Source organism: Numenius arquata, chromosome 2, assembly GCF_964106895.1.
Source record: "Numenius arquata chromosome 2, bNumArq3.hap1.1, whole genome shotgun sequence".
Classification (NCBI taxonomy): Eukaryota; Metazoa; Chordata; class Aves; order Charadriiformes; family Scolopacidae; genus Numenius; species Numenius arquata.
This window is the reverse complement of record NC_133577.1, coordinates 92144345-92169697: the sequence shown is the minus strand read 5'-3', so window position 1 is coordinate 92169697 and position 25353 is coordinate 92144345. Positions and strand designations below refer to the sequence as shown.

The following is a 25353-nucleotide window of genomic DNA, read 5'->3' as shown; positions in this document are numbered from 1 at the left end:
GCTGCGCCTTTTTAGAGAAAATAGAAAGCTACAAAGTTTTTAAGGTAGCCATCATTCATTCCATATGCTGTGTGTCAGTCCATATGTTCTGTGACATATCACAGCCTTGATATCTGCTTTGTGTGGAGATACACATTTCAGCTAATGTTTGCATATGTTTGTACAAGAAGAATCAAAGCAATTCTTGAGAGTAAGCACACTAACAGCCAATTCTACTTTCATGTCATGTATCATATGTGCATCTGATCCTGTTGCACAGCTAAGAGCAGTAAAACAAATTGTACAGCACATTCCAGGGAAGTGCTGGTGCTGTGAGAGCATCCTGGACAATAGAGAAAGCTGCTTAGAGCCAGGGAAGATGTTGGAGAGGACTCTTAAGCATGTACAAAAGAGAAACTGTAGGTCTGGTGGTGTGTTTAGTGCAAGGAGTAAGTCTTGGTCTAGTATACGTCTATGCTGTAGAAGTGGGTGATGTGGTTAATCCACATCCCCACAAATTGCCTATGCTTCAATTATTTCTGGTACTTCTGAGTTATTATAGCAGTAATTGTTTTATCCTGTGAACCACATTAACTCTATTCTTAGCTGAACCCAGAATAAACTGTCAGGAAAACATGACTCTGGTTTGAAGGGAGTGAAAGAATTATTTTGTGTTCCTGTCCAGCTTGCTCTAGGGGAACCTGCTTTGGCAGGAGGGCTGGACTAGGTGATCTCCGAAGGTCCCTTCCAACCTCTACCATTCTGTGATTTTTAGCTAATGGTTGTTAGCCCATTGTCTTCCCACCCCCCGGGTGGTTTTGGTCCGTTATAGCTCAAGCTGATCTCTGAAGTCAGCTTGGTATGGATGTATCCATGTTGCAGTGCAGATGCCAGGGACTGCTGTGTAATGACAGGGGAGAGGAGCAGTCTGGTCTGAATTACACTTCAAGGAAATGCTTAACTTGGAGTTTGAGGCTAAACAAGAGGAGGAGAGGAGCATGGAGATTGTTGAAGGCTTCTTAGCATCTTTGAGTATTGGAAAGGGGGCTGAGAGGTGCAAATACGGCTTCAGGAATCTGTGCACTCGTGGGGCAGGGGGAAGTCTTCCTCCAGCCTCACAACCTATGCCATTCTGTGGGGTCCCTGTCTTCTCCTTCCTAGCATACACTTGTCCCCTGTGCTGTCCTCTCATCTGCAGATCCCATTTTCTTCCCTGCAGCTGCCTCGTCAGCCCTTTTCCCCACCTCCCTCACCCGTCCTCTCACAATAAGCAGCTTTTTCCCTTCCTTACCCTTATCCCAGAACCCCATTACTTTTTTTTCCTGAGGGTCTGGCAGGACTGTTATGAAGAGAAAAAGACCCTTGGTCAAGGTAGCAGAAACGAGCCACCCTGAGAGGCTAGAGGTGCTCTCTGAACATCCTGTCCTTTCCCAATATCAACAAAGGATGTATTAATAAAAGGCAAGAATCAACTTTTCTAGCTTGAAAGGACAATGCTGGTGGCTAATCAGTATAACAGAATAGTCTTCCACCTTAGGCTACTGACTGCTTTGCCTGTTGTTTTGACCTGACTGCACTATTGTTTCTCAGACGTAATCCTGTTCTTTGGGCTTATCTGGTTGCTGTTGGCCAGGATTGTTGTCTAGAGGAGGTCTGGTCTTTGTCAGTGTATGCTCTATCTGCCTGGTAGAATGTACAGCCAGGGTGAACTTTTGAATTCAGGTTAAGTGCAGATTATACTTTCAAGCTTTTTAATCTTCATTAGGTGACTTTATAAAGCAGTTTTTTAAACTATAGACTAAGGTCCCTTTCCTTGATAAAATTTAAGAGAAGTCTTGGGAATCAACGTTGTGTTAATTTACCTCCTTCCTATTTGGCTAGAAGTGTGTTTTCCTCTACCCAGAAATCAAGCAATAAATAGGAAGGACCATGTTATGACTAGGGCACTGCACAGGTACTAGGGAAACCTGGGATGCTGTTTCTGACTTCTGAGGTGATCTTAGTAAAAATCACTTAAATTGTTTGTGTCTGTTTTCTCTCTGTAAAATGGAGATAAGAGAATAGGGTGAGGGTTTATGAGAATTTCAGGGAGTCTTTTATTATAAATATGTTTATGGGGAATTGCTTTTACAGAAATAATATCCAATTCTGTAGATATTCTGGCAAACAAAATTCAGATTGTATGTCTATTTTCAAGATCGGGCTTCTGTGCTTTCCATATGAAGTTTCTAGCTTTTAAATGCATATTTCACTTGGCTGACTGATATGCAAATCATAAACATTAGAACAGGAAAAAAGAGAGATATGAAAGTGTTGTGCATAATAATAAACAAACTCAATTTTGAATTTGCTCAAACATGCTCTCATAGATAAGTTGTTGACAACTTAAGGAATAGAAGGGCTGTTTCGTTCTACCCTTCCTAACAAAATCATCAAGAAAGGAAATAAATAACACTTTTAATAATTGAGTCATCTTAAATTGACCTCTATTAGCCCCAGAAATACATTCAAATTTCTTTAGTTAATTTAAGTGTGTGAATGACATACTTCTCAAAAATCAGGGTTTCATGACGATGAAAAACATGACATACCTAACTTACTGCAAAGTCTTAATTTTCAGCAGTAAGATTATTTTAATCTTGTAGCATGGGCAACAAATGATGCTAATCTTGTAGCATGGGCAACAAACAGGATGAGCTGGAAGCCATGGTGCGGCAGGACAACTACGACATAGTTGCCATCACGGAAACGTGGTGGGACGATGGTCATGACTGGAATGCTGCAATAAGTGGCTATAAGCTCTTCAGAAGGAATAGGCAAGGAAGGAGGGGGGGGTGTGTGGCTCTGTACATTAGGGAGTTGTTTGACTCTATAGAGATAGACTCCAGTGATGAAGAAGTGGAGTGTTTATGGGTAAGGGTGAAAGGGAAGGCTAACAAAGGTGATTTTGTGCTGGGAGTCTGCTATAGACCACCCAACCAGGATGAGCAGGCTGATGAGGTATTCTATAAGCGGCTGGCTGCAGTCTCGCAAACGCCAGCCCTTGTTCTAGTTGGGGACTTCAACTTACCAGACATCTGCTGGAAATATAACACAGCAGAGAGCAGGCAGGCTAGGAGGTTCCTCGAGTGTATGGAGGATAACTTCCTGACACAAATGGTAGGTGAGCCTACCAGGGGAGGTGCCTTGCTAGACCTACTGTTCACAAATAAAGAAGGGCTAGTTGGGGACGTGGAGGTCGGAGACAGTCTTGGGCTTAGTGATCATGAAATGGTTAAGTTTTCCATTCATAGTGAGGTAAGGAAGGGGATTAACAAAACCTCCATCTTGGACTTCCGGTGGGCAGACTTTAACCTGTTCAGAACCCTGGTTGGGAGAGTCCCGTGGGAGGTAGTCCTGAGAGACAAAGGAGCCCAGGAAGGCTGGACGCTCTTCAAGAGGGAAATCCTAAAGGCCCAGGAGCAGGCTGTCCCCATGAGGCGCAAAATTAAAGGGCGGGGAAAATGGCCGGCCTGGATGAACAAAGAGCTCTTGATGGGACTTAAGGAAAAAAGGAAGGTTTACCACCTTTGGAAGAGGGGACAGGCAACTCGGGAGGAGTACAGAGATTGTGTTAGGTCATACAGAGAAAAAATCAGGAAGGCAAAAGCCCAGCTAGAACTCAACCTGGCCATTAATATAAGGGACAACAAAAAAAGTTTCTATAAATACATCAACAAAAAGAGTGACAGAGAATGTCCATCCCTTACTGGATGCGGGGGGAAACCTTGCAACCAAGGATGAGGAGAAGGCTGAGATACTTAATGCCTTCTTTACCTCTGTCTTTAATAGTCAGACCAGCTACCCCCAGGGTGTTCAGCTTCTTGGGCTGGAAGATAAGAATGGAGAACAGAACAACTCCCCTGTAATCCAGGAGGAAGTGGTTAATGATTTGCTTATGCACCTGGACACGCATAAGTCTATGGGGCCGGATGGCATTCACCCAAAGGTTCTCAGGGAGCTGGCAAGAGAGCTCACCAAGCCTCTCTCCATTATTTATCAACAATCCTGGTCAACAGGAGAGGTGCCAGATGACTGGAGGGTGGCCAATGTGACGCCCATCTACAAGAAGGGCCGGAAGGAGGATCCTGGAAACTACAGGCCTGTCAGCCTGACCTCAGTACCGGGAAAGATCATGGAGAGGATCATCCTGAGTGAGCTCTCAAGGCATGTGCAGGGCAGCCAAGGGATCAGGGCCAGCCAGCATGGGTTTATGAGAGGGAGGTCCTGCCTGACCAACTTGATCTCTTTCTATGACCATGTGACCCGCTTTCTCGATGAGGGGAAGGCTGTGGATGTTGTCTACCTGGACTTTGGTAAGGCCTTCGACACCGTCCCTCACGGCATTCTCCTGGAGAAACTGGAGAATCATGGCATAGACAAGTGTACCCTCCGCTGGATAAAAAACTGGCTGGATGGCCGTGCCCAGCGAGTTGTGATTAATGGAGCAAAATCTGGTTGGCGGCCGGTCATCAGTGGTGTCCCTCAGGGCTCAGTTTTGGGGCCAGTCTTGTTCAATATCTTCATTGATGATCTAGATAAGGGGATTGAGTGCACCCTCAGTAAGTTTGCGGATGACACCAAGCTAGGTGGGAGTGTTGATCTGCTTGAGGGTCGGCAGGCTCTACAGAGGGACCTGGACAGATTGGACCAATGGGCCAAGGCCAATGGGATGAGGTTTAATAAGGCCAAGTGCCGGGTCCTGCATTTTGGTCACAACAACCCCAAGCAACGCTACAGGCTTGGGGAAGAGTGGCTGGAAAGCTGCCTGGCAGAAAAGGACCTGGGAGTGTTAGTGGACAGCCGGCTTAACATGAGCCAGCAGTGTGCCCAGGCAGCCAAGAAGGCCAACGGCATCCTGGCTTGTATCAGGAATAGCGTGGCCAGCAGGAGCAGGGAAGTCATCGTGCCTCTGTACTCGGCACTGGTGAGGCCTCACCTCGAGTACTGTGTTCAGTTTTGGGCCCCTCACTACAGGAAAGACATTGAAGTGCTGGAGCGTGTCCAGAGGAGAGCCACCAAGCTGGTGAGGGGTCTGGAGAACAAGTCCTATGAGGAGAGGCTGAGGGAGCTGGGCATGTTTAGTTTGGAGAAGAGGAGGCTGAGGGGAGACCTCATTGCCCTCTGCAACTACCTGAAAGGAAACTGTAGAGAGGCGGGGGTTGGCCTCTTCTCCCAAGGGAATAACGACAGGACCAGAGGAAATGGTATGAAGCTGCGGCAAGGGAGGTTTAGATTAGATATTAGGAGGAATTACTTTACTGAAAGAGTGGTCAGGCACTGGAACAGCCTGCCCAGGGAGGTGGTGGAGTCACCATCCCTGGAGGTATTTAAGAAACGTGTAGACGTGGCTCTTCAGGGCATGCTCTAGTGCCTGGGATTGTTGGTTTGTGGTGGGGTGTTGTGTGTGAGGTCATGGGTGTGGGGTTTAGTTGGTGGGTGCTTTTTTTTTTTTTTGGGGGGGGGGGGGGGTTGTTGTTTGTTTGGTTTTGTGTGTTGTGTGTGTCTGTTTGTTTGTGTGGTTTTTTGGTTTTTTTTTTATGTGGTTGGACTCGATGATCTCAAAGGTCCCTTCCAACCACTAAGATTCTGTGATTCTGTGATTATTCCTTTTCATCTTGCTACTTTTTTTTAATTCTTTCTTTTTTTCTTATGGGGAAGAAGAGGAAAGAAGAGATACTGAACTCCAGTTTGAAGGAATTTGTTGCATTTTTACAAACACAGAGGGTTTTAAGTTTAGGGGTGTTTTTTCTGTTTTCAACAAAGGTGATTAATTCAAATTAATATTGGCCTTTGCTTATGTGGCAACTCTAAAACTGTGCAAGATAATTAAAACCATGTGATACTTTGAAAATTACATTGAATTTGATCTATTCTTTGTAGGATGCTTCAAATGCTCTTGTGTGGAGTTGAATGTCACTTGAACAGTCCTCAAATATCTTGCATGTAAGAAAACATAATAATAAGCAGGCTTCACCTTAAAACTGTCATAGTCTCTGAATCCTTTGATGTTGGAGAGATTGAATGCTGGTTAAATTTAGTACTCAAAATGAGTCTGTAAGACAAATGTTGCTGTTGTATTTATCAAAGAGCAGATGTGCATTCTTGACTTGTTTATGTGGAATTCCATAATTGGTACAAATGAGAAGTCACTCCACTAAGTAACTTTGGATGTCTTAGGAAAGCAGAGTCATTACCTGGTCCTAAGTCAGCCCAAATGTGGGAGTGGAAGATGAGGTAGATTATTCTTGATACTGGAGATCACATGGCCTTTTTTACAGGTTGGCCATTAGTTTTCTATGAGAAAACATTCTTTTTCCAGTTTCCCTGGTAGAGAGGTGGGTGTTGGCCTCTTCTCCCAAGGGAATAATGACAGGACCAGAGGAAATGGTCTAAAGTTGGGGCAGGGGAGATTTAGATTAGATATTAGGAAGAATTACTTTACTGAGAGAGTGGTCAGGCACTGGAACAGCCTGCCCAGGGAGGTGGTGGAGTCGCCATCCCTGGAGGTATTTAAGGAACATGTAGACGTGGCACTTCAGGGCATGCTCTAGTGCCTGAGACTGTTGGTTTGTGTCTGTTTGTGGGTGGGTGTGGTGTGGGGTTGTGGGTGTTTGTTTTGGTTTGGTTTTGGTGTTGTGTGGTGGGTTTTTTTGTGGTTTTTTTTGTTTTTTTTGTGTGGTTTTTTTTTTGTTGGTTGGATTCGATGATCTCAAAGGTCCCTTCCAATGAAGAAAATTCTGTGATTCTGTGACGTCAGTCATCATAAGTTTTTAACCCTTGACTTCACGGGCTTGCAGGAGTTGAAGGTGAAATCTGTGACAAGAGTTAGTTTCCCTGTTGCATGGGTCGCCTTGCTCAAAGTTTTTTTGATGTGTCAGGGTTCAACATACCTGTTTTTACTCAGCTGCCAAAGAACTGCTGTTAAAGCACTGCAGGACAGAATATCCTGAATGCATCAGTAGGGCACCAGTCCTTTGTAGGTCTGGAAGAAATTAATAGGGTTAGAACAAGGCAATTACATTTAAATGTGAATGTTCATTGGTACCAGCTTTCTCTGTGAATTATTCTAATCCACACAGTTGACTTTAAAGGTAAAAGAATGAATCAAAGAATAAGAATCCTAACTGTCCCTTTATGGGTTAATGACTACGGTCTAATTATTCATATATTGCATGTGCACAGAAACAGAATTGCAGTTAATCTGAGTTGCACATCTATGTTCTGAAGAGCTGTATTTTCCCCCTTCAAAATTATCCAGGCAAAAAGCTAGTCATGTTTTACGTATTTCATAAGAAACAGATGATGCAGGGTGAGTTTTAAAGCAGCAGCAAGTAAATCACCTCATTTCCATTGTTTCAACAATGCAGACCAGTTTGCTGCCAGCTTGGATTTTCTAATTTTGATTTAAATACATGACTTATAATGACTTTGTTGGGTGGTGGGACTAAGGGATTTATGGTGCACTTGCATGTAGGACTCAGCACTGTATGGCAACCCTGTCGTTTTTGTGACAGAGTCTGTTTGACTGTTTCTGGATTTATGATAGAAATAATTCAGAACAGAGTAATAATTTTCCCTTGGCAATTACACTACCATTTGGTACTTTGTCCCTAAGGGGAAAATGAATGTGCTGGGATCTGTCCATAAGTTCAGCGGCTCAGTGTAAAGAACAAATCAAGGTCAGAATGCAGCGGAATACACACTAATGTTTCGTAATATCATCTAGATCTCCTGCTTTTATCTGACTCATTAAAAGCTCATGTAAATTAAAGTTTATTTTTGATTGCTGTGAAATTTTTAATGGGAATTCTTTGTGAGGGATATTTCATTACCATGTTCAGTACTTTCTTTTTCTGTTCATTGCCTCTTTTCTCTGTAGCAACGCCACCCCAGCAATTTCTTAAATGTGTAAGCAGGATAGTACCTTGCTAAGGGTTGGTGCTTATGATATTATATAATGTCATAAGCCACTTTATATGTATATATATTTGGAAGGTCTCTTTCCTCCTCTGCCCTTGTTGTAAAAATGGGATATCACCTTTTCACCACAGTTCGTCAGCAGCCTCTTTAGGCATAAAAAACCTGCTGGACAAGGATTTTTGTCTGGAGGTAATTTGTCTAATAACTAAACCAGCTCTCTTTGCTAGTCTGTGTTCCTGTTCTCCACTTTAGTTCAGCAGGCAACTGTGAAATTCAGAACACAGATGATAAGACAAACCTCATGTGGTGCTGTGTTTCTAACACATGCTAAAGTTCTCATGTGTAACAGTGGCTACAGAATGACTGACATGCTGATAAACTGATGGATAAAGACAATTATATAAAAAGGAATAAGACAATGAAGCGTGTCGAGTATGATCTTTTTAGTTAAATTTTGCTTTTGTAGTCATGTTTTTTAAATGACTCGGTACGGAGGAGGCTGGCTTAAGAGATGGCTGTTTCACTAGTGATGTCAGTCAAAACCCTCTAATCTAGAATACAGTAAAGAGGGGGTTCCCCTGCTTTTTGTAGTTTATGCTAAAGCTACATAAGCAACAGTTCATTTTAGGACATGAAATGAATCTGTTGGTACTCTTCTATGAATATTTACAGGGCAAAAGGCCAGATTTATAATATTCTTATTACCATGTCCTGAGAAGGGGAGTGCTGGAATTCTAGTGCTCCTAGGATATCCACTGCTAGAGGTCTATATAAAATAAGCTAGACAAATTTCTGTCAGAACTACCATTGGTATAGATCTGCTTTCGGTAGGGGAAGGACTAGATGAGTTCTTAAGGTAGCTTCTAGCCTTTTCATTCCAGATGTTATAGGTGAAGTTTTGTAAACTTCTTAACCTGCACGTGAGAAATGCTTAACCTGAACATCAGTATGCATTCAACCACTGTTTATGAATCAACGCTGTGATTTGACAATTTTATCTGTTAAGATACTTATCAAGACTATCCCAGATTCCTCTGCAGATTTTTTTTTGTTGTAGATATGTGCCTGCTAAGATTCTCAGGTGGCTACTGGAGTAACAGTGTGACTGTTTCAGACCAGACATAAGATTGGACATCACAGTATTTCTGCCGTGTTTATGTTTGTTACCTGGTTTCAGTATAGCCTGTAATCAGTTATTCCCCGAGTGACAAACAATATTTCAATTTTCCTCTGAGATGGCTAAGCTGAAAAAGAGCTTTATCTCTTAGCCCTGGCTCTCATGCATTTGGACTTTGGCAAGCAATATCTGATAGTACTTTTGCTGGACTTTAAGGATAGCAATATGATTGATGGCTAAAAAGACACAAGAAAAATAAGGATTTCTGTCACTGACCTTCCAGTGACATTGTTGGAAGAGAGAGTGATAAACCACGTTGCATGTGTAGAATATGTGCTTAACTTATGTTATACTCTGTAGTGCCTTTGAGTAAATATTTCCAGGCAATTATATGATGGAAATTATTTTACATTTTTCCCTTTGATGGGAATGTTGCTACTGTTACTTTTCTTATTATTGTAATGCTAATTGTTAAACATTTCTGTTTAGCATTTCTATGGTTCTGTGTTTTTGCACCAGAGTTCACAGAGATACTCAAAATAGACTCATTCTGTTTTCTGCCTTCTTTCCTCATCTTGGTTATTATCCTGCTCCATAAGTGACATAAGTGATTTTATTTAGCAGTTGTCAGCCAGATGGTGGTGTATGTTTGTCACAAGTCCTGTGACACTCATGAGTCTTTGACCATTCCTTCCTACTTTGCTGAAAGCAAAAATTTTGTTTTTGCTGACCAGGTCCTGTGTAACCATCTTTGAACCTAGTTGTCCCAGGCTAGTGAGGGAGAATCCTAGAAGCATGCCAGCACCTCTTTGCTGTTGAAAGAGTTTGCCACTGTTCAAGTGAGCCAATAAATCTTGATGGAAGCAGTATCCTCTGGGAAAGAGGAATCTTGAAATCACTCTTAGCGCCGGACGAGCTTTTAGTGTAAAGTAAAAGAGTATGATCACACTAAAATACAAAGCTTAAGAAACCAGCTTCTGTGCTTTGTGAAGATGCAGAATACTAGAGCATTGCTCACTGCACAGTCACGCTGCTTTGGCTAGTTTCTGTCTTCTCCTGACCTGGTTGTCATGGTAGTCATGCTACCTCCCAGGGCAGCTCACACAGGTCCTAGATTTGTGATCTGGATTTTAGGACTTTTACAGTTCATGGTTTATGTCTTTTATGGTTTAGAGTGAGAGCTTCTCCTTATATCCTATTTTCTCAACTATGAATGCCAAAATTTAGCAACCTCCGTATTTGGCCTTACCATTACCAAACTCTTTCCTTTTTTTGTGAATGAAAATATTCCTCAAGCTTTTTAAGCTATAGTATACATTTAATATTTGATAACATATACATTATGTACCATATTTTACACAAAAGGTAAGTCAGTGAATGAACTCATCACTACCTCTTCACAGAGACTATTCAATGGCAAATAGTCTGGGAGTACAGTGTATTTGGAATAAGAGGTTATAAACATGGCTGAGGCTGAAAAGGGTGAAAGAATAGGGCTGTCATGGTTTTCTGCAGGCATCCATACTATAAAATAGCATAGAATATAAAGAACATTCTGCCAAGGCAAAGTTCCTGAAGCACTTCTGTTTTCTCCAGGGAAGTCCTCCTACCTTAACGGCCACTGTAAGAGTATTTAGACGTCTCTACACAAGTTCACGCAGAGATCCAGCCTAGCAGCTGTGCTTGAAGTGCATCTGCCCAACATGTGCTGACAGCATTTAACATTGATCATAGCAGCCATAACCACTTTCCCTCAAAATCATGATCTGAAGTGATGAAGTTGTTGTCATTTATATAATAATGTCATCCACAGGGACCTCTCCTCATCCCCGTCCCTGGTTTCTCTCTGTTGATCTGAGGGATTGATTCTGATGATACTGTGAGTAAGCTCTTCCAAGGTCATACCCAGATAGAGGAGGAAGTTCAGGAGTAAACAGGAAAAACTCCAACTTTGCCACGATCTGTTTTTGTGAAAAGGAATATACCCTTAGGGAAACAATAGGAAAAGTGGCAGACAGGGGAAGGGGCAGGCAGATTTGAATGGGCTGATAAATTTTTTAGTTAGAAGCAGTGAATGATGAGAATAACAGATTTTATTGTGAACAGGATGAGTATAATCAACTAAGAATCACGATTTTGAAACTGATTAGGATGGCCGAGAGCTCAGGAATAAGAGATGGATCGCTCTGAGTTCACTTCTTTCATGTCTTTATTGAGAAGTTAAGCTTAAAAAGATATAATCTGTTTGTTTTGCAGTGATGACTTCCCTTTTGCGCTTAGCATAGAGAGATTTAATTTTGGAAGCATGATCCTAATGTCCATTAGTGCAGCTACAATAAACATTCATCTGTTCATTCCTTAAGCTGCGTATTTCCTAGAGCTATTCCTCTTGTTCCTTACTCTACACTTTCTCATGTCAATCAAATTATCAGTAACAATAATCACAAATCCCATTAGGAACTAATTACATATATGCAACTTCAAGCTAGTTTACCTCCTTGCTAACATTATCTCCAAGATTTTTTAACTGTAGTCAATCCAGCTTGCTTCTGGCCCTGTTAATTATGGTTACTTATCTTTACTAAGTATTAAGACCTAGAACTCATCTTAATGATATTCTGCTTCTTCAGAAGTAAGAAAGACCTATAAGTAAGAAAGACCTATAACTATAACCCCTAACTTTCTCTGTCTTCAGATGCATTGAACTCTGTCTGCCACCCACTCTGAGAGCTCCACTATTCTCATTTCATATCTGCTCATACCTGCTTGAGTATGTGCTCTAACTGGAGTTGAGAACAGAGCCTTGCTGACAAAATGTAGACAAAGATGACATGAAGCAGACTGGAGAGTGGGTCATCATAAGGACATGAGATAGATACTTTTGAAAGCTGTTACATGAACTCATTTCTTTCCTGAGAACGTGAAGGGAACAGGGTGTAATTCTTTCAATAGAGAGTGTGAAAAACAACTGCTTGCATGGATGTGGTGACCTTGCAAGGAAGCTATGGGTTTGGACGGTACCAAAAAGAACTATCTATTTCAAATATTTCAGCAAGATAGTTTTTATATGCTGTAACAACTGAGATAAAAATTTATATCAACATGTATGTATTGGTTCATTTCCATAATAATCTGTGTAATTTTCTTTGTTTGCTATATGCATGCATCTCTTCCCCAGACAGTGATGGAAATTAAGGGAAATATTTGGAACCAGGAAAAATAGTCTATGAAGATATGTCATAATCTGTAGCCTATGTTAAAGTGAAGCTTGTGGAATCCAACTTGCTGACTTTGTGTTTAATGAAAATAGAATCATTATCTCCTCTCTAGGCGGTGGAGAACTCCTTTGGGATTTAAAAACATGCATCAGGAGAATAATAGACTTGTGTGTTTCTGGGAAGTTCACACCCACAGGGCTACACTTTGTTTCTGCAGTCTGGATAGTTAAGAAAAAATGCTGCTCTGAAAAAGAAAATAGAGCAAATCCTAACGCTTGATGTTTTCAGTACTCAGTTTTAAAAAGCAGCTTTAAAATCCGTGTGTCTGTATTGCACTTTACTTGTAAAGATACTAATTTAAAAAGCCTGCCTGAAACCCCGCTAAATTCTTTCCCTTGCAGGGAGAGGTCTTTTATGACTGTAAAAGAATGGGGCAAAATTCTATCTGATTGATTTATGACCATCTGAAAAAAACATTTATGTGGAAAGCGGTGAAACATCCTTAACCAAAGTGATGTCACTGAATGCCACTTCAGTTTAATAAAATAAAAGTCATTCCAAAATGGCTTAAGATGGATAGAAGACCAGGCAGCTCTAAAGGAGAGAGAAAAGAGTGGGGAGGAGAACAAAACTAAAGGATGCTTCTTCTCCATTTGTTCTTCCCAATTACCCATGGCCAGTAGAAGTGTTCCCTGAAGCAAAGTGCCTTGGGTTGTTGATTTCATGCAGACAGCTTTCTATCTAACAGATCAGCAAAGCAGCACTTTCCTTTTGTTTTTTTTGCTTAAAGTGAGTTACTTCATTGTTCATGTCTTTTCACTGAATTTTTGGAGTTGGAAATAGCCACAGAAATCCATAAAAAGTAGATATAGCTTGTCCAGTTTTCTTTCATGTGCCTTCATGCCTTTCTTCATCCAATAAGTATGCTTGCATGTGTGTTGGGAGAGACTGTAAGTTGCTTCTTTTTATAAGGTTGACTTCTATGTCATTATAATGTGATGAGTATATCAGGTTTTTCTACCTTTTAATTTCATTTGGAAAAAACATTATGAGGCAAAAATGACTTTTTTTTCTTCTGCAAAAACTGTTTAGTACGAACTTCTTTTATTTTTCAGAGCTGGTTATTTGCCTCAGAATATTCCTTTGGAGATTATCAGGTACCTTTCAGAGGAGAAGGATTTTCTGCCTTGGCATGCTGCCAGCCGAGCTCTTTATCCTCTAGACAAATTGCTGGACCGCACAGAAAGCTACAACATCTTCAATGTAAGAGATACAGCCTTCCTTCCTCTCCTTCTTCTCCTTCCTTCCTCTTTCCTTCTCTCTCCCCGCCTCTTTTCTACCCCCAGCCCCCCACCCCTCTTCCTTTCTTTTCTTTCTTTTTCTTGCTCTCTCTCCTTTCATTGCCAAAAGCTGAACTATTCCTCAGTTAGATACTGTAAATTATCTAGGGATATTAGCTTTCTTCCAAGTTATTCTCTATTTAAACATAGCAATTGTCAAGCTTTGGTTCATTTGCATTTGAACAGTGATAACTGTTGTTTGAGGCATATATGATTAGCAGAAGGAAAGGTAATTATCCCTCCTATGAAATACTATGACAAATAAAATATTTCACTTAAAACTGCCAACGTAATCTATTTCCAGATTTTCTCTTTTGAGGAGCCTCACGGCGATATTTAGATTGATGCCCAAGATCAGCAAGGACCCCAAATGCAGGCACAATTGAACGGGATGCATGCAACTGAAGTAAAGATTTGTAGTCATTATTTAATCCAAAGCCATGGTGAATTCAATGCAGTTACCTTAATTAACAAGGATTAGATCACCATTGAATCAAAAGCCCATTCATAATTGGGTCCGAAGGGACAGCAGTAACATCTAGCAGTAGATAATTAAGATAGACATGACAAACATTTTAACATTTTACCTGAAATAAAAAAAAATAATCCTAGCTACGCTGAAGGATGTCTGATGAAGTACACAGGATTTGATTGCAGCCAGTGACAATTATAAACTCTTGGGGGTTTTTTATTCACTATGAATTTTATATAGTCTACATATTTCAGTGGCCAATGTCCTGTAATTTTATGCAATTTTGTAAAGCCTTCACATGAAGGAACTCTCTGAAGCCTGAAATGCTTAAAGGTGTTTTTTTCTTCTTAAACATATATTTGCTCGTGTGTGTATGTGGAGAAACAAACAGTGAGAAAGCAGGAAGCTAGAGGTGACTATATATATGTATATATGTAGAATTACATGCATGTATATATGTACACATGCATATACAGAGCTACCTGCTGACATTATTTTTGTAGAAAATTATTTTTGTAGAACATATACTACAGATTGATAAAGACATACAGAGTTTCTTTCTTTATGAACCTACTATGCAGGCCTACATGCAAATCAGAGCCATAATATAAAATGACTTGGGGAATAAATTGCATGTTTAGTCAGTTGTTAGCTGGATAGAAAAATTCTTATGAGTCTGCCATTGCTATTTCACTTTTAACATGGCTGTCTAAAGAAAACACAATTTTAGTAAAAAACCCAGTAAAATTCATGGCTGGGTTGTGTTTTATCACTATTGATGAGAGCTTTGAAAGCAGGGGTGATAGCAGAGGAAATAAAAAGTCTTTTTAGTCACAGAATAACATATCTGCTAGAGAAAGCTGCTCTATGAATCTCCTTTTGTGTTGACATCGTATATACATGCCCGTGCATCCACAATAATAAAATAGATGCTCTCTTATGCGGTTCTTTATATCTCAGTTCTCTTTTTCAAAGTGGTAAATTCCACTGGCAAAGGGTTGCACTGAAGACAATGACAGTGGTTTTCTTCGCAACTGGCCAGAATATGTAAACATGTGCCCTGTATAAGAAGTAAAAGTAAGCTAAAATACATCTTGGGCTTGTTTTGTTCTTTAAGCACACCAAGAACCTAAACTTAAAACATGGTGTCATTAAATGTACAAAGCTCATTTGCAACCACATTGTTCGGTATTCTGAAGTCAATTGACTGTACTTACATAATATTTTTGCCATGGCTGTAGATGTTAAAGCAATATTCTCTTAAAAGTGAACATGCACGGTGTAGTCGAGATTTGCCATAGAGTAGAAATTAAGCTGTTAACACTCTTGCAACTTTTCAGCCTTGTATTGTGAGTTCAAAATAGCATGTAAGAAATTCTTCTTAAATTGATGGGGTTTATTACAATAAATTATCTTATCCTAGACATCTAATCAAATAGCTGATCTATAGATTGCTTCTCACTGTAGCAGTGAAGGAGGATTATATGTGGACATGTTGCCTTGCTAAATGCAAATAAAAATCTTTGGAAAGTTAGACATTATTTGGGGGTAAAAAGAGAGACAAAAACTCAATAGTCAGTAATATTTCAATTTCAAATAAAAAATAAATGTTAACATTAAATATATTTTTCTTTTCCCTCTCAGGAGTATATTTTAAGACAAGTTGCATCAATGTATCTCAAGCTTGGATGGCCAACAAATAATTTAAACAAATCACTTGTTCAAGCATCATACCAACATGAGTACTGTCATATTTCTGTTTTTATTGTTTGTTTGTGGGATATGGTTGTAATAATACACTCTCCTAAAATTTGGTGTCATCTTTAGCATGTCATACTTTCCTAGTTTTGTTTTCCTTCGGTTTTCCTTTCTGGGTTAGAGGGAGAGCAGCAAGATGCTCTGAATTCCTCTTTCCTGAGTTTGGTGAACGTGATTTTCTAAGCCTTAATTTAATATTTGACTGCACTGGATATTTAAGAACTTGGACTCATGTGACCACAGAGGTCAGGAAAAGTGCATAAGTGTAAATGGAGGCTGGTTTTGGTCCACGACCTCTCTTTAGTTGTTGCAGCAGCTGTAGGCATTAAGTTGTAGGCATTAAGTTGACACTGAGCTGGTTTATATTTGATATGTTGCCCAGCTATCAGTTGCTGCCACTGTTATAAGAAATTGCTTTTTGTAAACATTCAAATTCATTCATTAATGCAGCCTTATTACTTTCTTTAATTTGGACAGAGAGTTGCGTCGGGAAGTTATCATGTTGGCCTGCAGCTTCGGTAACAAGCACTGTCATCAGCAGGCTGCAACGTTAATCTCAGATTGGATTTCTAGCAATAGGAACCGGTAAGTAGAACTGAAATGGGTATTTCCCATTTCTCCTGCTCAGAGGCCATACAGCTGCCGTGATCCTCCTCTCTGCCCGCCCCCGCCCACAGTGCCCTGTTTTGCAGAGTGGTGTGGGAGGAAGCAGAGGTCACTGGCTGTTATTTAAAAATGTCTGTGGGACTTCAGAATGAATTATTTAACTTTGCATGTATGAGCAGGTGAAGGGGACGCCCAAGTAGCCGCTGCCCACCCCTGATAAATTGCTGTCAGATAATTATACACTGGAAGGCAAGAAAATGGGTTTTAAGGAGGGGTTTAAAGGAAGAAAGATGAGTGAACACCGCATGGGTGGACAAACGTGGAGCCTGTGTTGGGGCAAGAGAGCAGAAGATGCTAAGTGATTAAAGTGAGAGAGGTTAGAGGCAGAAGGACTGAGAAGTAAGAAAGAAGACAAAACAATGTATTTGAGGGAAATGTTATGAAGTACTTAAAGGTGAAGACTTGAAAATTAATGTCTTTCAGGAATACATGGAAAAGCTCATGTAAGTTTTCAGAGAGGGGGTAATGACAGCTGATGTTTTGAGTATTAGCAGCACTGTAGTGGTTTGACAGCAAATATGTAAGTTAAGCTGTCCAGACACAGGTTTATTCAGCTGAGGCAAGGCAACACGGGCTGTGGATGGTGTATGAAGTTTATCTTCTAAAGGCAAGCATCTAAGTAGTGTTAAATTACTGAAAATACAAATATTTAAACATGTAGTGACCTATTGACAAGGAGATAAGTACAGAGTATAGGTTAAGACCACGACTTCTTGAGAAAGAATGATGGATTTTCTGATTATGTGGAATGTGGGTGTAGAAGTATATGCATAAGTACATCATGTGATATTTTGGTTTAAAGGAAAATATTTTACTTTTAGGTAACAGAGAAGAGAAGGGAAAAAGTCTTACGTTTATAGTCCCAATCTTGTATTAGCCCTGCAGAAGTATCATATCTCTATAGACATATAAGCATGTAGGATTTTTCAGACATTTTAAGCCAATTGGGTGTTTGCAACTGAAATACGTCTGTCTGGTTTTGTAAGATTTGCAAATCCTTTACAGACATACCCAGTTACATAATTACCTGAGTGTCTTTTAAAACCAGCCATGAACTGAGCATGAATGGAAATTGCATTCCTATATGACTTCGAAACTTCTAAAAAAATTATCTTGAAACTATGACTATGTACCTTTAAATTAGATGTGTGCGAGGGAGAGGGTTTTCTTGTTTAAGTTGGTACCAGATATATTTACTATGTAAAATATACCCTAGGGTTTCATATGAATTCTTATTGTCAGCAGCAGCAACCAGTATGAAACTATTCAAAGAGGAGATTAAAGAGAAAGAATCATTGGAAACAATCTGCAAAAGTAATTTACTTAGATATTCGTTTGCAAAATTAGTTAATCAAACCTATCACCATCTATTAGCATGCACGGCAGTAGATTATTCAGTGTTAAAAGCTGTCACCCTGCAAAGCTTTCTCCTATCTTGTGTTTTCATCCTTTCGAACAGGATTGAAGAAGGAGGCATCAGAAAAAAAAAATAGCTTATTGCTTTACTAACAATAGCAAGAGAGGAATGGAATAGATTTAAGAAGCCATCTGAAGATTCATCTTAGTCTTTCTATGGGGCCATTCTTGGGAGCACAAGATTGTGGCTGCCAGCATATGACGAGTATTATGATAAAAGCATCACAGCAGGGCAGAGAATTGCTACTAAGTAAAAGCAGTGCATTTCTCCAAAGGAACTGCACGGTTTTGAAAAATAGCTGTAACAAATAATGTAATTACAAAATACAGATTGTCAGTCAGCTGATACATAGGGTTACAACTTGCAAAGAGGACAGAGACATGTTTTTATTTATTTCTTATTATTATAGGATTTGTTCAGTTCCCCACCCCAGAATTTACCAGTTGCTGTTCTCAGAGCACTCTCACATACTGACTGTAACTAACATATAAGCAGACTCATTTCATGTCTACTTACCTTGAAACGACATTGCGAAGGCTACTAGTGATAGCAGCTTGCTAGACATAAAAGCAGCTTGCATTTCACAGTGACGTTATTTGTAGGGGTCTGTCAGTGTTCTCCCAGGAATGTTTGGATTCCTGCTGCGTCAGAGGTATCCCGTATCACCTTTGCTCAGTTTAAACAAAGTCAGACTGAAACCTGAAAATAAAGCAGAGGCTCTTTTCCCTGCTTTTCCACCCAGAAAATATTGGTGATTTTACAGTAAGAATTCATTTAACATGGTGTTTGAGAGGCATGCCTCTGCCTCTTTTAGCACTTTTAGCTCAAGTGCAAAGGGCAAGCAGGTAAGTACAAGATACATGCAGAGAGCACATCCAATAGGTGCCATTTCGTATTCTTTCTCATCAGTCGAGTGTTTTGCTCAGTTTGATGCCCTTAACAGCTGTTCATGAATTTGCTGCAAACAGCCACCTCCAAATCTGTAGGAATCCCTCAAAGCTTGTTTCCTCACAAAAAAAGGGGAAAGTCAAGCGGCTCATCTTTCTCCAGACTTCTCTGACAACTCCTGCTGAGGAAAGCTGGTGATAGGTACAGAAGCTATATGTATCCTTCTCTGTTCCACTTCTCAGCCACAATGAGTAAAGTTGTATCTGCTGAAAACTACTCTAAAAGCTCTTATAGATGCCCTTCCCTCTTCTGAAGCAGAACAGAGACGTTGACTGATGTGTTGCAGAAAGCCTGGTGGGTTTGCATAGCCAGAGCACAAAGATAGAGTTCCAGAGAGCTCAGAGATATGTTTATATACAGTATAATTTGAATTTGACTATGAGAGTAAAAATAAAGGCTAACGTGCAACCTTACCACCCATCTCCTCCCAAAGACCTTATTCTAGAAGACAAGATGTTTCATACAATGAGCTTATTCACAAGCAGTGCATGTTGGAAGGAACACACATTCTTCAAAGCAGTAGACCCCAAAATGAGACTAGGGAATTAGGCTTGTATCTCAAGATTCTAATCACTACAAAATTAGGGTAATATTAAATTAATATGTGGTATTAAATACCACATAAATGCATGGGCAGTAAATCATGTAAAGGAGATTTTTGATTCCCTGGCAGTTATTGCAGCTAAAGTTCAGATAAGCGCAACAGAGAATGTGCAATTAATAATACTGCACAGACGCTAAGATTCAAAAATTTTTAGCCACATATTTAATCCGTGGCTTTTTAGAAGTTCTTTTGAAATGTTTTTTCTCTTTTACTTGTAGCATTTAATTATGGATAAAGTGTTAGGTAATAAACAAATACAGTAATATCTAACTCTGTTTTACCAGCATATGCCTACATTTGCTGTGGTTTCTAGTAATTATATTTAGTCTGGTAGGTCCAGAAATTAATTACCATCTACTCTTCACAGTAGGGGATTGAAATAATCATAATAATCAGTTACTGTTTGTACTTTGTAATTACATGTTCTTTACTGTGCAAATAATTTGCCACTGTTCCCCCAGTAAAATAATGGTCATTTATAGCACAAAGGCAGAGGTCCTCTTTGTGTTTCCAGCACTATTTGAAAAAAGCCATTAGATTTCCAGCTGTAGCACTGCAGATTTTCATATGGAATTAGTAAAAAAAACCATACATGTGATCCGCAACATTAGCTTCCATGCATGAAAGTGGAAGTCAGCTGAGAGGCTTGAAGGCTTCAATTTCTAAAGTGACATAGGGGTTTCAGTGCTTCATTTTTAGATGCCTGGCTCACAGGGCAGAATCAGATGCTTGGAGTTACGCTTCCTACAAGGGGTTTTGGGAACCTCTAAATGAAGATGGTGGAAGCCACTATGCTGAGCGAAGAGCCTCTTAACATGAGACTGTGAAGAGAGAGTGGGCCCTCTTAGGATCTGGCACTAGAGGTAGAAAGATATCTATGTCAAATGAATATGTGAATGGCTATCATAGAGTTAGGGGCTCTTGGCAAAGATGCCTTTCAAAAGTGTCACTGAAGCAGCAAAAGGTCTGCTCCTTTTCTTTTCAAACACAGCTGGCAGAGAACCTGCTCCTCAACCTCCTTTTAAACAGTAGTTCTGAGATGGTGGTAGAGCTGCAGTTCAGGATCTCAGCCTGCATCCACTTCATGCAGGAGACCACCCTGATGACCTATCTGTGGGGTGTTTGGGACAGTATTAAGACACTGCAACACACTTTCCTCCTCTAGTTGAAGCTCAGCCACAGGGATTTACTTCATTAGCAAGAGCAGCTTTCCAGCCTAAACATGAGAGCATTCATCTGAGGGAGGCTTGAGTACCTGAAATACCAGGATGACTTAGTATGCAAAGGGCTTTAGGTCGTATTGCTCACTATCACTTTTGCAGGGCAAAACATGATGCTAAAATGAGGAACATAACTCTAAAAAAGGTTTGGCTCTACAAGGAGTCAAACTCATAGCATCACATATAGAAGACACTGTAAGGAGGCATCTGTTGTACTGGTCCAGGAATTGATATCATATTTAAATCCTCACAACTGTTAAAAAGAAGTGATTATTTCGTTCAGCTGAAAATGTGAGATGAGACTACAAAGTATATCTTACTGTCTTTTTAATCAATGAATTTAAGTAATTTTGCTCTTTTAAAATTTTTGATGGCTCCAGCGTGTTTTGCTTGAAAGTCTGCATTGACTTCTGACTTGATAGTTGATATGAAGGCAGGCATTTTTACTCAGTTAAGTTGGGGTATATGCTACTCCTTTATTGGAGGAATGGAAACCCTTGAAACTTCCATGATGATGTTCAGAAGAACACAAACCTAGTAGAAAAAATGTAAGCATGTTGAAATTTCCCTTGTAGTTTGAGTATGTGAGGTTACTGGGATTCAGTCAACAGCAGAATGCTGTACAAGAGAAGCTGCTGTTGGCTGAAAATTAAGATGTTTGCTTCTACCTTCATTTAACTGAGCTCATCCCTGTGCAGCTCTTTCATGTGTGAAGAAATACATTATTCACACTCCTTAGATGTAACAGCGTTGTGGTGCAGCCTAAAAAATTAACAAAATTACCATACAATGCCTGCCTGAGCTTGAGAATCAGCTTGTTAACCCCTTTAACCTTCACTGCGTATCTATTCTGAAAGAAAAACATGTTTCTAAGAGGATTAGCATTTTCAGACTTTCTGCCATGGATAGACTGAGTAAACGTGTATTTCTGAGGTTCAGGAGAGAATGTGTGGAGAGCTGCAATCTTTAAGCTCCTGAGAGGAGATATCATAATAACGGGTAACGTGAATAGACACTGCGATGGCTCAAAGCATAACTTACCCACAGCCATTAGCTACAGGTTGCCACGTACACATTTCTGCTGTCGAAGTGGACTGTGGCTGGACGCTCGCTGGAGGCAAAGTTAGACAGGGTGGCGTGAACATGTGAACATGCCAGAGAGCTGCTTTGAAGTGAGACAGCTGATTTTTGCCTTCAGCAGAAGAGGCAGTGCTTGTATTCTGGTTCTGTTAGTAGAGCTGCGGTGATGCTATTCTTTTGCTAATATGCAGCAGTGAGCAGTGGGAGATGATGGTATTGCATCAGACACAATTACGTGGCGGTGTTTCTCTTCAGATGTTACTGGACCAGCTGGAAAGCCCCTAGCTAGTCGTAGCCACTTCAGTTTGCTCTTAGTTTTTTCTTCTTTAGAAATGTAACCATTGCTATTTATTGGTTGCTGTCTTTTAAATGGAAACAAAGTACCTTAATTAATTGCCTCAATACTGATAGAAAACTTAAAGTAAATGCATTTGATTGATCTGGGCTTTATATCACTTTGGGGTGATTTCAGGTTTAATGCAGTTTTTACTATTTTTACCATTATTCTTCTGTCACAAGCACTCTGATCAATTTTGTTTACTTGGAATACTGCCTTGCAGATATCATCAACTGAAAAAAATGGGGAAATCCAATATTCTCCTGCATCAAACTTGCGTAAATGAGGGTTGCATTCTGATGTCTGCAAATTTGGTGTCTCTTGTCCTTGCAGCTGTTATGCTGACCTTATGGTTGATAACAATCTGTTAATCTTCGATCAACAGAGCTAAGATCACTATGCTATTTGATAATTAGAGGTAATGTTCAATATTTAGCTTCTTTCTAATACTTTTTTTCTTTTCTTTTTCAATTCTGAGTGTATGTTCAGTCTACACTTTCTAACAGAAGAGATAGGAAGGCATGGGTTTTGGTTTTGTTTTTGTTTTTTTTTTTTTTTTCTTTTTCTTATTTAAGGAAAGCAGTGGTCAGATGAATAGATGATGTTTGCAGTGGAGTGCATGCTGCTGCACTGAATTAGACTGAAGTCAGCATCCATTCTGTAGCCCACGGTTTAATGAAGTTTGCATTTGTCTGTCTTCATGGATGAGAAGTAGAGACTGCTAGATGATCCTGAATGCAAATCCAGATATTTTGAATCTGGTCTCTACTCATCCAGGTTGTTCTGAGAAGTCTTGGGGTGCTGTGGTGGGACCAGAGATCTCTTAAAAGAGAATGTGCTGTGAATTTTCCTGTTCAGTCTGTGCGCTTCAAGTAAGAACATATCTGTGTGTGGTTTTGCACTACAGATGAAACACTTTTGGTTACTAAATAATGAAATTGGGATCTTGGATGGTTGCATCCTAGTAGTCAGTTTCCTCATTTAATCTTTTTAAGTGTAATAATGTGGATATCGGCTTTTCCAGTGACTTGTGTTTGGCATTTCAAAGACTTTTTTCATGTTGCTGTGACTGTTAGGAGCACTATTTAATTCTTTATCAGCCTTAAGAAAGGTGCAGGTGATGAAGTTAGATGACTTCCATCACATACTTTGAACAAAGGCAGTGGTAACCAACAAGGCTAATTTGTGAGTAGTAGATCTAGTCTAGATACTTGTTTGTGCAGAATTTGTATTTCCTCTGCAAGGAACAATGGATTCATGTCCATCCACCTGCCTAAATTGGCAATGTGCTTACTTGGATGGACCTTTAACTGCTCAATGGAAATGCCACCAGAAAAATAAATTGCACTGCAGGAGTGCACGGGAGACTGTAACATGTCTATAAATGAGACTGTCCATAGACCTGAAGGAGTGGTAAATAACAAATTACCAGTCATTAATTGAGATCATTTCAATGGAGTCTGGCTTAGGTGATAGAAAATCAAATATTTTTCCAAACAAAGCATTTTTTTCTTTCCTTTTCCTTCTTCCTTATTTCTCTAATCACTTGAGATACATAATGTTGTTGCTTTGTTTCACCTGAGCACACTAGGGCTACAGTCTTGCAACAACTTCTAAATGTGCTTAAGTTTAACCACCAGATAAGTATTTGTGGGAATGTGGCCAGCAGGTTAATTATTTTTGTTAGTTGCTTGGAGGAGGCACTAGCTATTTTTGGAAATCATTAGCAGCAAACATGAAAAAATGAGAGTTAGTTTCACTTTTTTTCACACATGAATGTCTGATAAGTGTAAAACAATAAAATGGATCCCTTCTCCTGGATTCTCAACCCCTACAAGTTTTAATTACTGAAAAAATTCAGGCATAGCTATTCATGCATTTTGAAGTGTTACTGGAGCTTTGCCAGCTAATGTCAGCCAATGTTGCTGAAGTGATTTAACTAATTAATAGGTTGTTACAACATTTGAGTAGAATCTTGCACTCAAGTCAATAAAACTGTTTAAGGAGGAAGAAAACACTGTTGAGTGCACGAGTTAATCAAGGAGTTAGTGCTCTGAAAGACCATCTGGGGAGCGTGTCTGAAAAGAGAGGATTTCATCTTGTGAAAGGAAAAACTGGGCTTTCTTGGGCAGCTGGTTCAGGTAGCATTTTTACTTTCTGACTTCTGTGTGTGATCACAATAAAATGACCATATATGTAGCAATTGCAGATTAGCAGTAATTAATTTGCAATCCTTACAAGTTAGATAGGTTTCTCTCCAAGTTTCTAATTCAGGAATGATCTGTCCACAACTGTGAAAAAACAATTGAACAGAAACAACCATATTTTTTGTTGCAAAAACTGTCCAGAAAGGACAAAACAAGGCATACCTACTCAGAGATTAGTCTCACAAAGAAGTGCTTAACTCACCGCCCCGTCATTAAAATCAGCGTTGAAGAGCTCGAGCATGCTAGTGTGTTGGTCAATTATGGGAGATATGCCATAGGAAGGGAAAGGAGCAATAGCAGTAACCATCACTTGAGGGATGGTGTATTCTCTCCCTGCCTCAGTCAGCCCCATGCAATTCCTGAAGCTCGGAAGCACAGAACTGGGACTAAGGAGACCTGGTGTCTGTGCATAGCTTTGCCACAGACACCCTGAGTAGCCACATTCTTGGTTAATATCCCCTGAATTCAATGCTTGACAGGCACCTGCATGTCAAGCCCACCACAGCTCTGTGCCTCAGTTTTCAAAGGGAAATTCTGCCCTTTCTTTTCAGACTGGGAGTGTGCTATGGGAGTATAAGCTCTGGGACTGCCATCTTTAAAAAATGAACCTTGTGTCGTGCTGTTCCTTATAACACAGTCTGTGTTACACATCTGCCAACAAAGTTCCAATACTTCATTGTTATTTCTTATCTGAGCCTAGTAACCTATTAAATAAGACTATAAATATAGTTATCAAGAAAAATAGGCTTAAGTTAAATGTTAAATAGTTGGGAAAATAAAGAATAATGTTTCTGATTAATTTTCTTTGTGAAATAGTACCCTAAATGGTATTGAAATTTGTCACTTAATCAAAGAAGTGTCTAAACTGTGTGCAATTACATTTTAAAAAATTAGAACACAATTTGCCTAGAAGATAAATAATTATGGTCCAATTTTATAAGTGTATCTCCAATTGTTAGAACATACTTTAAATAGGAGCAAGTATGCAGTAATTAATTATAACTTAGAAGATTATTCTTAGCTCATTG

At 39.8% G+C, this 25353-nt stretch overlaps 1 protein-coding gene across 1 annotated transcript in view; it reads left to right on the top strand.

The window, feature by feature from the left end:
• The window catches only part of TRHDE (thyrotropin releasing hormone degrading enzyme), a 215325-nt gene that overhangs the window by 177307 nt on the left and 12665 nt on the right, over positions 1-25353 (top strand). Inside the window, exons 13-15 of the mRNA XM_074168551.1 lie at positions 13392-13539; positions 15733-15830; positions 16324-16431. Coding sequence (XP_074024652.1) covers positions 13392-13539; positions 15733-15830; positions 16324-16431 — 354 coding nt within the window. The remainder of the gene's footprint in view (positions 1-13391; positions 13540-15732; positions 15831-16323; positions 16432-25353) is intronic.